Raw genomic sequence first — 14,848 nt, forward strand, 5'->3', positions numbered from 1 at the left:
CCAGTTTTTTTACGATATTTATAACATTATAAAAAATAAATATTTTAATTTTTGAATAATTATAACATATTATAATAAATATCTTAATATCTTTAATAACTCATGATATCATCTCGTTTTAAATTTTGACGATCTTGTATTTTAATAAATGTACTGTAAATTAAAATTTTAAAAGACTAATAGGAGAATGCTGATATAATAAATAATTTTATCCAATTTTACAATAAATATTTATAATATTATAATAAATATTTTAACCTTTTTAATAATTATAATATATTATAATAAACATTTCAATCTTTGCATAATTCGTGATAAATCTCGCTTAAATTTTGACAATTTTAAGTATGTTGATAAAAACGAATTAAGAGTCTAGAAAAGTAGTAATAGAAGGTACACAGTTTTATATCATTTAATCCTGCAATTTTTAACATTATAATAAACACTTAAATCTTAAAATAATATACTAAATAAACTAAATCTTATTATAATAAATACTTTAATCTTTGAATAATTATATACGCTATAATAAACATTTTAATCTTTGAATAATTCGTGATACATCTCGCCTCAATTTTGACAATCTTAAGTATGTTGATAAATGAACTAAAAGAGCGAATTATAAAATTCTAGAAAAATAATAATAGAAGGTACACAGTCTTACATAATATTGAATCCTGCAATTTCTAACATTATAATAAACATTTAAATCTTACAAGTGTCTATTATAATATTATCTCTTTGGCGAAGCACGAGTTAGACTTTTAAAAACATATCAATCAGACAGTTTTCACAATCAGTCTTGCAATTCGTAACACTACGATAATCGACGCTGCGTTGAAACGAGAAAATATTATTACGACCTGGAAATATCCACGCGGATCGCGACGAGGCGGCACTCGATCGGCGATCTTCACCGTGGCATTGGATCATACGTGCCGCATGTGGATATTACTCGGCGCGTTCGCGCTAATTCGCGGCCGCAACTCGCTCGTCCGCGTGCGCGTAGATATATCCGTTCCGTGAAGCGCAACGTACGTAACGAATGTGCGATACTCATTAGGAGAGTCAAGGGTACGTTACGTGAGAGGAGCGCGGTTGTGCATTATATATCCGCGCGCGTTACGTCATCGCGTGGAACGCGCGAGCGCCGATCGGCGCGCATGCAACACGCGACTCCTCCTCACGCGCGCATTTTCTCAAGAGGAGAAGAGCGTGCGAGAGGAAGCGCGCCACCGGAATACCGTCGCCGTGAGAATACGCATCCGTTTCGATCACGTGGCAGGATGACGACTCGCGGGACGACAATCCGTCTGCGAAATGTCGAGGACGCCGATTCGATCGTTCAAATTTTTCCTCATTTCAGAAGGCAACGGGTACGTCATCGTCGTTTCTCGCGAGACCCATCTTTTCTTGAATATTCGACATTTAAATATCACAGCGACACGCGAATTAAAATTGTTTTTTAATTAAAGCACGGAAATATCTCCCCCCCCCCCCAATAACTTAATTTTCTCTCTCGGCGAAAATGTCAAGGTATCGAGTGCTTTCGAGAAACAAGAAGAAAGTTTAGGAATTGTAAGATTTAAAGGTGCGCGAAAGGATTACGAAATACGATTCTATATTTAGTTTCGACACGAGTCAATCTTAACAGTATTTGCAAGTAGACTTGCGTGCGCGTTTTAAGTTAAATGTCAAAAAAAGAAAGAAAAAGTTAAGAGATAAATCGGTTAAAATTCCATTCTCTCATCAACTAAGAGCCTCGTTTAAAATTCCGAAAACGTTAAATGACATTCTCTATACGTGCGTACGTATAAAATTAAATAAAAAAAATTTTTTTGCGCGTCTGCGAATAAGAAATTGCAAATTCGTGAATATGAATCCGTCTATACGCTATTTATTGACCGGTCGGTCTTTCAAAAGTAAAATTCAGCACTCGTGGTCGATTCCTGGCTCGATCGGTGGCATTCAGATTTACCGTAAAGAAGAGTCGTCTCGCTCACGAACGAAACGCTCCAAGAGTTATCGAGAAAATTGCTCCGGGCGAGAAATTTTACCGGGAGAAAGGCGGATTCTCTGCGATGTCGCGAGTAGCAGAAGAGCGGAATCGAGAAGCGCGGTTGTAAAGCGCAGCCGACATGATTCTGTCGCAATTTACCGGCGAGAGAATCGCAGCCTTGCTCCAGGCAAGGTGAATAGAGTGTTGACCATGGAACCCCGAGACACTGACAGCTACAGTTTCAAAGAAGAAAACGGATATATACTTTCGATACGGTGAGTCTCGCCGCTCGACCGAATACGTCACGGATCGCGTTTTCTCTCAGTTTACAAGTATGCCGATAAATTTTATATAATATATATTTAATTATACAATAATTATATATACAAATGTATACATAAAATCTCTAAGAACTCTAAATAATAATTATAATAATTAATTATAACAGTTAATAAAATAAATAATTTATCCAGAGTGATCCCCGAGTCTTAGACATAAAAAATATGCAAATCTAAATATTTATAATTCTTTATTCAAAATCAAAAGTGATATTTTTGTAAAGATCATTTAAACGTGTAAATACTTATCTTTTTGATATAAATATAAAATGTATGAATACTTATCTTTTTGATATAAATATAAAAAATGCGATAAAATTGCATTTGATAACCTTGTGTGAAGGAATTTTTCTTTTTTTTACTTTTTTATATACATTTCTTTATATTACCTTCCAGGCATAATTTCGACATTCCGATAGAGAGGAAAAAATTCCTCGGACTTTCTCCGATATGTAATTTTCCGATTACGTGGAAATAAACATAATATTCGATTATGAATGTTAATAATTACAGTGATGAGCGAATATATAAGTGAAACAAGTTGAAAAAATTATATATTGCTGCTGTTTTTTATGATAATTTATTGTTAATATAATTAAATTATAACCGTAATATATCGCGAGTGATTTTATATTTTATATTTACAATGAGATTACAGTATAAAGACAAACTTTATATTGCAACTAACGTTTAGAAAACGTTTCATCTCTCTTCTCAAAAAATTGTCCTCAACGAAATATGAAATGATGCAAGAGGGAATGAATGGATTGGACCGTCGTGTCGAAACGAGTCCGAGGAACTGATGAATGTAGGATTCCCGATGGAAACTTTTACTGGTCCCGATCGCACCGGGCCCAGAAAGTGGGCGGGGGAGCAGATGATCTCGAGATGACGATATTGGCAACATGGTAGCGTCGCAAGATCGCACACGGAGGCCGAAACGGAAAGGAAAGAGACAGAGTGAGAATGGAAGAGAGACGGGAGAGGATCGTGGAGAGTGTAACTGGAAGAGAGAATGATCGGCGAAAGAGAGACGCGGCAACGACGCCGGTCGTGCAAAAATAACGCGGAAAGCCTCCTTTAAACTCAACCGAGCGCGTCTACGACTCGAAATACGCACTGCGTATCGGGGAAAGGAATTTTGGGGCTAGTGTATCGAGAGCGCGTGTTCGAGAATAGAAAAATGATGCTCATAAACGTGTGTGGATTTTATTTTCCTTTTTTTTTATTTAAAACTGACTTTACTTTGATTTTATTTGATTTTATTTAAGATTTTATTTTCGATTTTTATTTTGTTTGAAAGTTTTCAAAATTGAAAATACCAGCTTCAGAAAAATGTAAATGATAAAATTTATTCATTTAAATAATTTTTTAAATTTCTTAATAACACAACTTAATGACAGCTTCCAATTTCTTAATAATAAAATTTAATTTCTTAATACGTTTTTCTAATTTCTTAATCGAATAGTAAAATATATTGACTAATTTTTTAAATTTCTTAATAATGTCTTTAGAAAGAGTTTTAATTTAAACGAAAATACTTGATAAATTCGAGGGAGAAAAAAATTTGAAAATCAATTTTGCTGAGCGAAGATCGATATTTCGAAAAAAAATTTTTCAATAATGTAATTTACGTTTGGAAATTTTGATCCTCCGATCCGGTAAGATTACACTCTATACATAACGCGAGTAATTTTCGAAACGCGTTGGGCGGTCTGCCGGCGATTCACGCTAATTGCGCCGTTAACCCTCGCTTAATGACTGCGTGATAAAACGCGCGCTTTTCCGTGGAAAAACTCGGAGTTGCGGAGTGAATTTTTCGCTCCGTCGATTATGGCACTTTGTGCCGCGCGCTTGCGATTTTGCATGATTTACGCTCCCACTAATTTGTTCACGCGCGGGATACGAAACGATACACGCATCTCGAATTGTTCCAAGTTTTTTTTAGAAATTTTGCAAAATTTTACTCACAATTATCCGAGAGATTCATTTAACAAATTATTCTTCTTTTAAAACAAAAATTCTCTCAGTAATAATTACAATGGGCGATAATTTTGATATTATTTTGAACACTGTCAATTTGTATTTATATTGATTTTGATATTATACGTATTTTGAATATTATTGATTTGACAAGTGAAATATATAATGAATGTTTTACATAATAAAACATAAAATAGCACTTATAAAAAATTAAATTGTGATAATTAACTAGGTAGTTAAAATAAATCTAACTAAAATTCAAAATAAGAATTAAGGAAATCATTATTCGAAGAAAAAGTAGAATGGAAATAAAAAGTGAAGTAATAAACGTAAGATAAAGATATATATCTGCTTTTCTTATCTCTATTATTTCATCTTTTACTTTCATTCTATCTTCTTAATTAATAATTATTTTCTTAATTCTTACTTCTAATTTTAGCTAGATTAATTTGATTATTTTAGCCGCTAGTTAATTAGGCAATTATCACCATTTAAATTTTTATGAGCGTTATTTTATGCGGGAATATATTTTATATTTCGCTCTTTGTAAATTTTTCGTAATTATGTATCAGATAATACACAAAGTCTAATATGTGCTCCGTTCCGTAGAATGATTTGCAATCAATCCTTCGAGCCGGCCCGACGGAAATATTAGGAAGCGGCGACTGCTTTTCATTAAGTCGATGATGTCTCGTTAAAAGTTTATATGGTCGATTACTGTCTTTATGCCTCGTTTTAATGCACTCAATCCGTATCGGGACCGTCATAATTATCGAATCAAATCGTGGAACAGTAGAACCGGGGGACTAGCAGTTCGATGTCGCTCATATCTATTTTACGCCGCCAGTATCCCATTATCGTTTACGATTAATCACCTTCGATATATTTGATGCGCCTATCGCATCTCGACGAAACTATTTCGACGCGTTTACGCAACAACCGTAGATATAAACGTACTATAAACGTAATGTAACGTCTGCGAAATGTGCGTGCTTACAGGAATATCTGTGATAAATCAATTACCGGCACAGAATCTTCTACATCTTGACATGCAAATTTTTATCGCTTCCCGTCAAGCGGATTCCTACTTTATTTGAAGATTGCGAATCGCCTCTCTATTTTATATTCGCACAATATATCACTGTTTCATGTCGACAGTGCTTATCGCACTAATTGCGAAACAACGACGTCAGAGTTACAAGGTAACTTCGCGTGAGATACTGTCACGCAAGGCGTTGTTCAGGGAAATCAGAACACCATGAAGCTATCCAGGTGCATTTATAATTTTTTCCGGGCTCAACAATTGCCACATAATTAGTCCTATTTAAAATATCAATCACAATTCCTTGGAAATCCCTCATTATGACACGCGACGAAATTAATAGTCTCTCATGTAATATTAATTCTTTCTTATGTAAAATTGTCGAGTGAAAAAATTATAATTTGCCCACGATTGTCGTTTGACGTCGAGGAAAAATTATACGCGCTGTTTATCCGAAAAATATTATTCTTTCGTGCGACTTTTGCGAGCGATATACAAGTAGCTTTGATATCGCAAATTAGTCCCAAAGTCCACACCTTGGATTTAACGACCATGACAATTTTAATTATCAGACAATGCGCCGCATGAAAAGATAAAGTCGAGGAGCCCCTACGCTCCAGGTCGAGGCTCCCTCTCTCTTTCTCTCTTTCCCCAAGAAACCGGAGATAATTCGGCGATAACGATCTCGTAGAGAGTCCAGGATCCTCCGTGGTGTTCTGATTTCACTGACCGATAACGTTCCAGTATCTACCGTGCCGTAACAACGTGAGGAGATATCGCGAAGAAACTGAGAAGGTCGGACATTCTCGAGTCGAGCTCGCTGTCGATCGTAAGAGCTCGTCGTCTCTAATCGTCATGGAAGGATGATACTGAGAGAGACCGACGATCAGAGAAAGGAACGGGGGAGGAGGGAACAGGGGACAGAGAGAGAGCTTTGTAATGACGGGCGCCAGTCAACGTTGATCTTCAAACCAGACGGATGAGTGACCTTTTGGCTCCTCGACACCTCTTCTCTAACGCGCTAGAATTCCATACCTCCTATATAAAAGGGAAGGGGGAAGAGAATTAGGCTGATCTATCCAACGATAGGTCAAGGATTTCACATCCCAGCAGAAGATTGTGAATCCTTTCAGTCCCCCATCTCTCTTTTGTGTCTCTTATAGAGCTATAACGCATCGTTTATTACAGGTTGTAATTTGTAAATTGAATTGTACGTTTTTCTTTTAAATCTTGCGATCTTAAGTTGGGCAATTAAAACTGACGAGTAAATCTGCGCGTTCGTGTCCTAGGATGTCTCGCACCTGGCCAGTCGACCACGTCTGACGAAGGTCTGACCGATTCACGCGTAAAGTTAAATTCACATCACGCCGAGACGAGACAAGACGAGACGAGACGAGACAAGACGCACATCGTCCGTCGTTATCGCGCGCGAGCTAATAAAATTTCTCGACGAGAGCAGAAGCGCGATTGCACGCCGGAGAGAGCACCAATTATTGCGCTCGTTACTCGAGTTACAACAATGTTACCATAACTATATATAATTTGTAGCAACGTAATTAATAGCGCGCACGTGAGATAAGTGCACACATATATATAAGTGCAGAAGGACCTTGATGTAAAAAGGGCGATAAGACGCGCGCTTCATGAATAAGTTCCACTCATGACATCTACATCTCGTTAATGTCGGTTAAAATGCAACCGTATTCCCGATGATATCGAAGAGAGGAGGACTCACGGTCATCGGTCACGAGCCTTATACACGATTCCTCGCGATTCCCTCGGTTTCGATCGTCATGATCCGCCGATGACCGATGAGGCATCCGGAGGAACGAAATAACGCGTGGAAATAACTAGGCACACGAGATGAAGAATCTCTTCCTTTTCCTCGGTTCTCGGAACTCGTATCCCTGAACTTTCGTCCAGGCGTTTTCGCGTGCCGCACACAAGCCGCGCATAAATAATGCGCGCCGTAACGTCGTCCGTAGAGAGCGAAACGAGCGACGACGATTGTCCGTCCGGCGGCATCGATTTATGCGTGTACTTCGACCCGGCGTGACGTCGATGACGACAATCCCGCGAATGAACGACGGTGCGAACGGGCCTTAAACTCTTCCCGCGCTGCCATTTCCCATCGGTATGCATTCCCGTATGCGCGCGGGAAACACAGAAGACGAAAAAAAAATATATATATATTTTTTTTTTCACTTATAAGTTTTCCGTAATTTTTTGAATTTAAAAAAAATATATATATGTGAATTTTTTTATATATATAAAATTTTATAAAATTTTTATATATAAAATTTTATAAAATTTTATGTTATATAAAATATGTATATTTAAAGATTCGTAAATTTAAAAAAATATTTTTTTAAATTCTATTTTAATGTCATTTAAATAAAAAAAATACACACACACACACACATAAATATCTGCGCCACGTGACTGCATGCCACAGCTGCAGCCGTCGCTCTGCGCGACTTGCATCCGCAAGTTTGCGGATGCGACCGTCGCCTCCGTGGATTTTTAGCGCGGATTCTTGTCGCGAGTTTGACGCCTCGGCTCGACACGCGATAATTGAGCGACCAAAGGTGTCCCTAACGACGGCGATTTTTTTCAAGTATTTCATTTAAATGACGGAGAGTCGAGAGCGAGAGGAAAATATGAAAGAAAAACACATTTGTGACAATTGGTGCGTTAGGCGCTCAAGAATTACGAGAGGTCCTTAAACTTGGAACGCTATTAGCTCTCGATAAGAATTGCAATAACTTCCTTCACACGTGTCAAAACAACTTCAATTCGTCAAAACATAACTTTACTTTAATCATGCGTACACAGTTGGAAATATACATATATATATATACAATTTCTTGCAGTAATATTGATTTATTTCTTTTATATAATATCCCTGTGTATTCCAAGTATTAATAGTATCAATCCGCGAATGCCAATAGCAAAAAGATTCGTTACAGTTTTTTAAACTTTTTATAATAATTAAATGGCTAATATTGTAAATGCTATGAATGATTGACTCGAATCTTTTACTGTTTCATTTTAATAAAATGATATTAATTGACAAATACATGTCTCTATCTCTCCATGAATTGTGAAAAATCTTAAATAATATAAAATAAGATAAAAATAATAAACTATTTGTATAATTTTTACCTTAACTATTATATTTAATAAAAAAAAATGTAAATTTAACAATTCTCTCTCTCTCTTTCTTTCTCTATAAAAATATTAAAAATATTAAAAATTATGAAAGATGATTAAGAAATGACGTAAGGATAAAATTAAAGATGCAAAAAGATTGACAAATATTCAGGTTGAACAATTTTTTTTTTCTTTTCCTCGCTGTTTAAAGTGTCGTTGGAACGAAGCAAGTTCGCACGTCGAGAAACGTAATTTACGCAGAAGACTATTAACGATTGCACACGCGCAACTGCAAGTTTTCAAGATTGAATTACTTCGAAATGTTGATGACTAATTAGTGAACAGTGTAACGAAACACGAAAACGAGATATCTCGCCGGTCATACGTAACGTGTAACGTCGAACTCGCCGACCCAGAAGCTCGAGCTTTATAATTGTAAACGCTATAATACATTATTAACGTTTTAATTATGTGCGCCGCGCTCAATAGTTTAACATAAACACCCGCCTCACAGTTCTAATGTTTTGTTCGACTCGTATTCTCGTTACATTTGTTTAATTTCATTAAAAGATCAACTGTCGTTTATGCGAGCTATTCCGTTATTAATCATGAATTCATGATTTATAAGTCTATAATTTAATTGAAATTCCGTTTTACTCGTGTAATAATCAGTTATGCTTTTCGTGTCTGCGTGATGATGACTTTATTTTCCTCCAAAGATCATATAATGCGATATAATCATAAAATTTTTAAGTTTTTACGACGTGCGTATGCAATTTATGTAAATAGATTTGATTCCCGTTGAAAGAGACATTTCATGTGTACTTATTATTATCCTTTCTTTATCATCTAGATAGAAGCTCCTTCTTATCAACGATAAAGCGTAATTCCAGGTTACTTGAGATATACTCATTGTTTCCATTAATTAAAAAAATAAGAATTTATGAGTAACATCTTGACGATCGGGGGACCATCAACGGAAATTATATAAGGATTAATCGACGAAAGATGGTCAGCCTAATAATTGAAAATTATTAAAAGCTCATGATTTATAAAGTGCGTTGAAAGAAAAAAAAAATATTAAATAAAATAGAGTCGCTTCCGAAGGCTAAAGGCTTCGCCGTCTGAAACGTCCGTTCGTAATGTAATCGCGACGTGAATCATCAAAAAAATCGTTACGTGCGCACGAATTCCTGCCGGATGAATTCTCGCAGGTCTAACCTTCGCACTGTCGCGTGTCACAATTGTTTCCATACAGAACGGAAGTTTTTATACCACTGTAAACGTGACTCTCCCGGTGAGAGACTTGGGCCTCGCATGGCTCGCGCACTCTTAGCCCGGGAACTTAACTCGGATTACCCGTGATAAAAATCGCGCGCTTCTTGCATTAAATGAAATTCTCGACTCGAGGAAGGAACGCGTAGACTTTTTTAGCGTTTTTATCGCGCGTTTCGCGTGAGTCATCGTTTTCGGAAAATTTTATTGCGCATTTGCGCCAAGACGAAAAACAAGGACGAACGACCGACGATGAGATAAGGCTGTGAGTTATTATAGAGAAGAATAATTAATACGAAATTAACTTGTCGATACGGACTTTAATATCTTCCCGGGTCGTTTGCGTATCGGTTCACGAATTATCTCGGAGGCCACGCGTGGCCTCATGAAATCTTCAAAGATTAGAGAACTTGGGAGGAGTCGCAAGTCGCGATCTCTCATCCTCGAGAAGAGCGACTTCTTCTAGAGCTAGAAGCTAAAGCATTCGCGTAGGAAAAAGCGTCCTTCGCTTACCTTCCAGCCGGCGCTACTGTTGTTATCACCCTTGTCCTTGAAGTAGGAGACATTCTGGACCATCCACTCGTAGATCTGCGAGAGAGTGAGCCGCTGATCGGGCGCGCTGGTGATGGCCTGGGTGATGAGGTCGGCGTAGCTGAGGTTGCCCCAGGCGTTCCTCCTCGACGAGTTCTTCTTCACCGTCAGGAGACCGCCCTGGGACAGCTGCGTCTGATGGGGTGGCGTGCCACCCTCGGCGCCCTCTTTGGCGGTGGGCGCGTTGCCCTCCACGTATCCCTCGGGTCGCGGCAACGGCCAGGTGTTGGAGCGCGCTCTGGTCTGCGGCTCGAAGCCGGTCTCCAGGTCCGGCGACGTCGAGAACTCAAAGGAGACCCCCTTCTTCTGCGCCTGCTGCTGCTGCTGTTGCTGTTGCTGCGACGGGGTCATCGACCCCGTAGCCGAGACCGGAACCGAATCCATCATATTGCGCTCCGGTGGGAATCCGATCGGGATCCGGGACGCTCGAGACTGCAGCGAGATAGATCGACACCGAGGGAGCTGGTCCGCGCGCGAGGGGAACGATCCAGATTGCGTTTCGGTCGCACTATCACTCTAGATATACATATATGTACGTGGCCTTCGTACGTCCTCGGCGCTCGTTTCGAGTCAACTTAATGCGCGTTGCCGCTACTTGTTCTCTCACTGGGATTCCTCAACACATCACCACCGAAGGAACCGATCGGGCGACCGGGATCGGCCACAATGGAAGGCGCGGATCGGAGCCGAGCGACGAGTTCGCGGGGAGCGGTCGTGCTCTCGATCGTGCCCTCACGTGCGACTGGCGGCGGCGATGAACCAACTGAGGATTCCGGTGTTCTGCGCGCGAGAGAGTCGTAGAAGGAGAAGCACGGCGACGGCGACGATGACGGCGATAACGACGACAGCGGGAGGAGAAACTTGCGAGCGAGCGAGCGAGCGAGCGAAAGAGAGAGAGAGAGCGAGAGCGAGAGGCAGAGAGAGACGGTAGAGTGGAAGCAGCGGTGCGAAGAGAGAGAAACGACGATAGGCGCGCGACGTGGCGGAGAGAGGGAGCAGACCACGTGGTCAAACTCTGTGTTTACAAGCCGTGCCGTCCGGGGGTCACGTGGCCATGTTTTGATAGGAACTTGGCCCGCCAGCACGAGCGAGCGAGTCTACTCTTCTACGTCGTCACTGACGATGATGGCTGCTGATCGCGGCGTGATCCTCCCCGTGTCCGACAGGCGACGCGATTTTCGCTCGAGCTCGCCGATGGCGTGATCGCGTTGACGGTGACCTTTGCTGGCCTCGTTTCCCTCGATGGATCGTTTTCCTCGGTATCTCTCATCGATCACCCTCGAATCCGCGGATCGAGCCGGCGAGCCTGTCGCGCTCAGCGTGGGCGGATACCTCGCGAGCTCGATCTCGATCTCGCGCTTCTCGTACACGTGGCGAATCCTCGGGGAGACGATGCGTGAGACGACGGTCGTCGGCGTCTCTCCCTCGCTCGGCGAAAAAGGAGGAGGAGGATACCCGCTAGATCGTTCGCACTGCGACTCGAAGGAACGACGACTACTCGCACTTTCGCAGAGATGAGAGGAAAGGAAACCTATACCACTACGTACAACTTGCCGGCAAGGCAGCGCGGCGCATACTGGCGAATTCCTCCGGCCGGCGCTCGGGACCGACCGAGTGGAGCCGAAGTCGCGAGAAGCGAATTCGCGACGCCTGTCGCCGCACTTTGGCGCGCCGATCGCCGACAGCGTGACACGCGAGAGCGAGGGAGAGCGAGGGCGATGGCGAGAGAGAGACGCGGAGGGCGTGGGTGCGACAAGGAGGGCCGAGGGAACGCTCTCGCAGCGCGAAAGAGAGACGCGCGAAGGGTACTCGAGAGTGGCGTAGAACTAGGTGGGTGGCTCGCCGACTTGGTAGGGACAAGAAAGCCGGGGTGGGAAGCCGACGGTATAGTGGGGGAGGGAGAGAAGGACGAGTAGGAGCGAGAGAGACGGCTACAGGTTGCAACTTTGTGCAACGAGAGAGGGGGCGAGCGATGAGAAAGAGAAGGAGCGAGACGGAATCGTTCGTGGGAATCTACGGGGAAGGGTGGAAGTAGAATGAACGGGGAGACGCGACGCGAGGGAGGGTTGGAGAGTGCAGCGCGCGAGAGTCGCATCTAACGGGTGGGCGGGAAAAGGGGTATATACGCCGTGTACCCCTCCTTCGGGGGGGTTTAGGTATCGGCGCTGCGCACAGAACCCACGAGGAAGGGAATTCGCACGCGGTGCATCTCCTGCCCCTCGCCCCTCGCCCCACTTCGCCCCATCCCACCACTTCTCCGCGCACTCTTCCTCCCAACCCCCGTTTTCTCTCCTTCTCCTCCTCCTCCGATGGTTTCTACGACTCGATTTTGCGGCAACCCTTCCGGTACTTTTTCGTATCGCTGTCCTGCGACTTGTAGAATCCGAAGATTCCCAAACGAACGGCCGATCGAAATAACTCGGCTGTTGTTTTCGGTCTGCGTGCCTATCGAATGGTACAGCATCCTCCGAAAGCCCCCGTGGAACATTCCTGAATACGGCTCGGGAACATTGTTGCATCTCGCAATCGAAGGCGAATTCTTCGTCGCCGAAATATTTCAGGCGACTCGATACATCCTCGGCTCCCTTTCGCAGCTAATAAAATCCCGAATATCGTCTTTACGAAGATATCCTTCTCGCGTTATCTTCTCTTCTACTTAAAATTACGTACATTGGAGAAAAGAAAAGAATAAAAGATATTACACAAGATAGCACACACACAAAATTTTGCACAAAGTTGCCCACGATATTAGATACGAGTTATTCTTATATTCAAGTAATGAATGTTTTTTTTTTTAATTTAAATCTCACAAAGAATTTCTAAAAAAATTTCGAGCAATTTAAAAAGCATGTAATTTTTTAATAATTTTAAATTATATTAAATTATATTAATATTTTCATTCTTTTTAAAAGAGAGAGTCTTTTTCAAAAGAAACTTTTTTTCAAAGTCAGCTGTACGACTTTTGTATCTTTGTTTCCAAGAGATATAAAAGATACAAAAGCTCGTACAGTAGAATTTAAAAAAAATTCTTTTCGAAAAGAATTCTCTCTTTTAAAAAGAAATTAAAATATTAATATAATTATTCTTTTTGAAAATAACTCTCTCTTTTAAGAAGAAACGAAAATATAATTGTTTCCAAGAGATACAAGTGATCGTACAACGGAATTTGAAAAAAGTTCTTTTTGAAAATTCACACGTACTTTTTGATACACATATTTCATCGACGTACTTTGAAATGGATACAACATGGGGTTGGGGGCAATAAAAAGCTGTTGGGTTGCTCGTCGATTAAGTACACTTTCTGTCACAACAGATTCCTCGGCTCTTTTTGCGCGCTCTTAATTATCCCTCGATATACAATGTTGTGGAGCCGAATAACTTTGTGGAACCCTTCGCTCAGAGTAGTTCTGTCCTTCAATTCGGCCATTGTCCGAGGCCTGTTGACAATGTAAACCCCGCGCACAGGAGATATATTCCCCCCTTCGTGCCCCTATCCGTTTCGTAAAAAGAAGTCGGTAGAAAAGGAAGCAGGTAAACTCGGCTATTGCAACCCGGTTGAAACAAGAAACGCCTGGTTACGTCCCAAACAAAGTTGCGCGCGTATCCGCGTATTCGTCCTGTCGTCCTGTGTGGGCAGTCGCGAGGCAAACGCGATCCTGGCTAACTTAAGGGGCGCTGTCACCGCGTGTAATTATGCACTCTGAACCTTCGATTGTCCGGCGGATATCCCATTGGAGCACCCATTGCTCAATGTTGTTTGCGCATGAGCTAAAAACAGCGTGCCTCGTAGCTCACCCCGTTCGTGTATAAGGCGCGCGAACACGCCGGGAGCTAAAAATAGAAGACGAATGGGATCCTTAAGGACTACATCGAATAATCGTACAAACAGTGTTCAAATCGCACAATTTCGAGAGCATCGCGGTGCAGTTTAGCGCGATTGTAAATTGTACTTATTAACGATTCTGTCGGTCGGTCTCGTTCGAGAGATTTACGCTGACGATAAATCGCTATATACGATAATCTCCGACGCACCAATCTGAAGGAGGAACGAGATAATAAGTGGAAAACCTAATGAAAGTAAAATCAAATTCGGAGAACGGTCAACAAAGTTCGAGGAAAATTATAATGTCATAATATGTACGATAAAGTCTCATCAGCTGATTGTGTATTAATTCGTTTTTAATTCGTATTTTTTAAGATATAACAGGAATCTTTTTTCATATAACTATAATAAGATTAAAAAACACATCAATATATTATATTATACGCATATAATATTTAAACATTTCAGATGACGTCTAAAATTTAAAAAGAAAAGAGATCGAATTTGTAAAAATCGAAATATAAATTTTCTTATAAATTGTACATGTGTGATTCGTGCTAAGTGTCAACGTCCAGTAGGAAATTTATATCGACACAAAGTAGTAACAATTGGATAAAAAAAGCAAAACGACTAAAATCTCTCTG

General features: G+C 40.9%; 1 protein-coding gene across 4 annotated transcripts in view; it reads right to left on the minus strand.

The window, feature by feature from the left end:
* The window catches only part of LOC105254925 (forkhead box protein O), a 157,420-nt gene extending 145,446 nt beyond the window's left edge, over positions 1 to 11,974 (minus strand). For 3 of the 4 annotated variants that reach the window (XM_025414362.1, XM_011263898.3, XM_011263896.3), the window contains exon 1: positions 10,304 to 11,973. In XM_025414362.1, the coding sequence (XP_025270147.1) occupies positions 10,304 to 10,768 (465 nt within the window). In that variant the 5' untranslated portion in view covers positions 10,769 to 11,973. Of the gene's footprint in view, positions 1 to 10,303 lie in introns of all 4 variants that reach the window. The other variant, XM_011263897.3, reaches the window with a different exon arrangement.
* Positions 11,975 to 14,848: the final 2,874 nt, after the last annotated feature.

This window comes from Camponotus floridanus, unplaced genomic scaffold (assembly GCF_003227725.1).
Source record: "Camponotus floridanus strain SB8 unplaced genomic scaffold, Cflo_v7.5 scaffold8, whole genome shotgun sequence".
NCBI lineage: Eukaryota > Metazoa > Arthropoda > Insecta > Hymenoptera > Formicidae > Camponotus > Camponotus floridanus.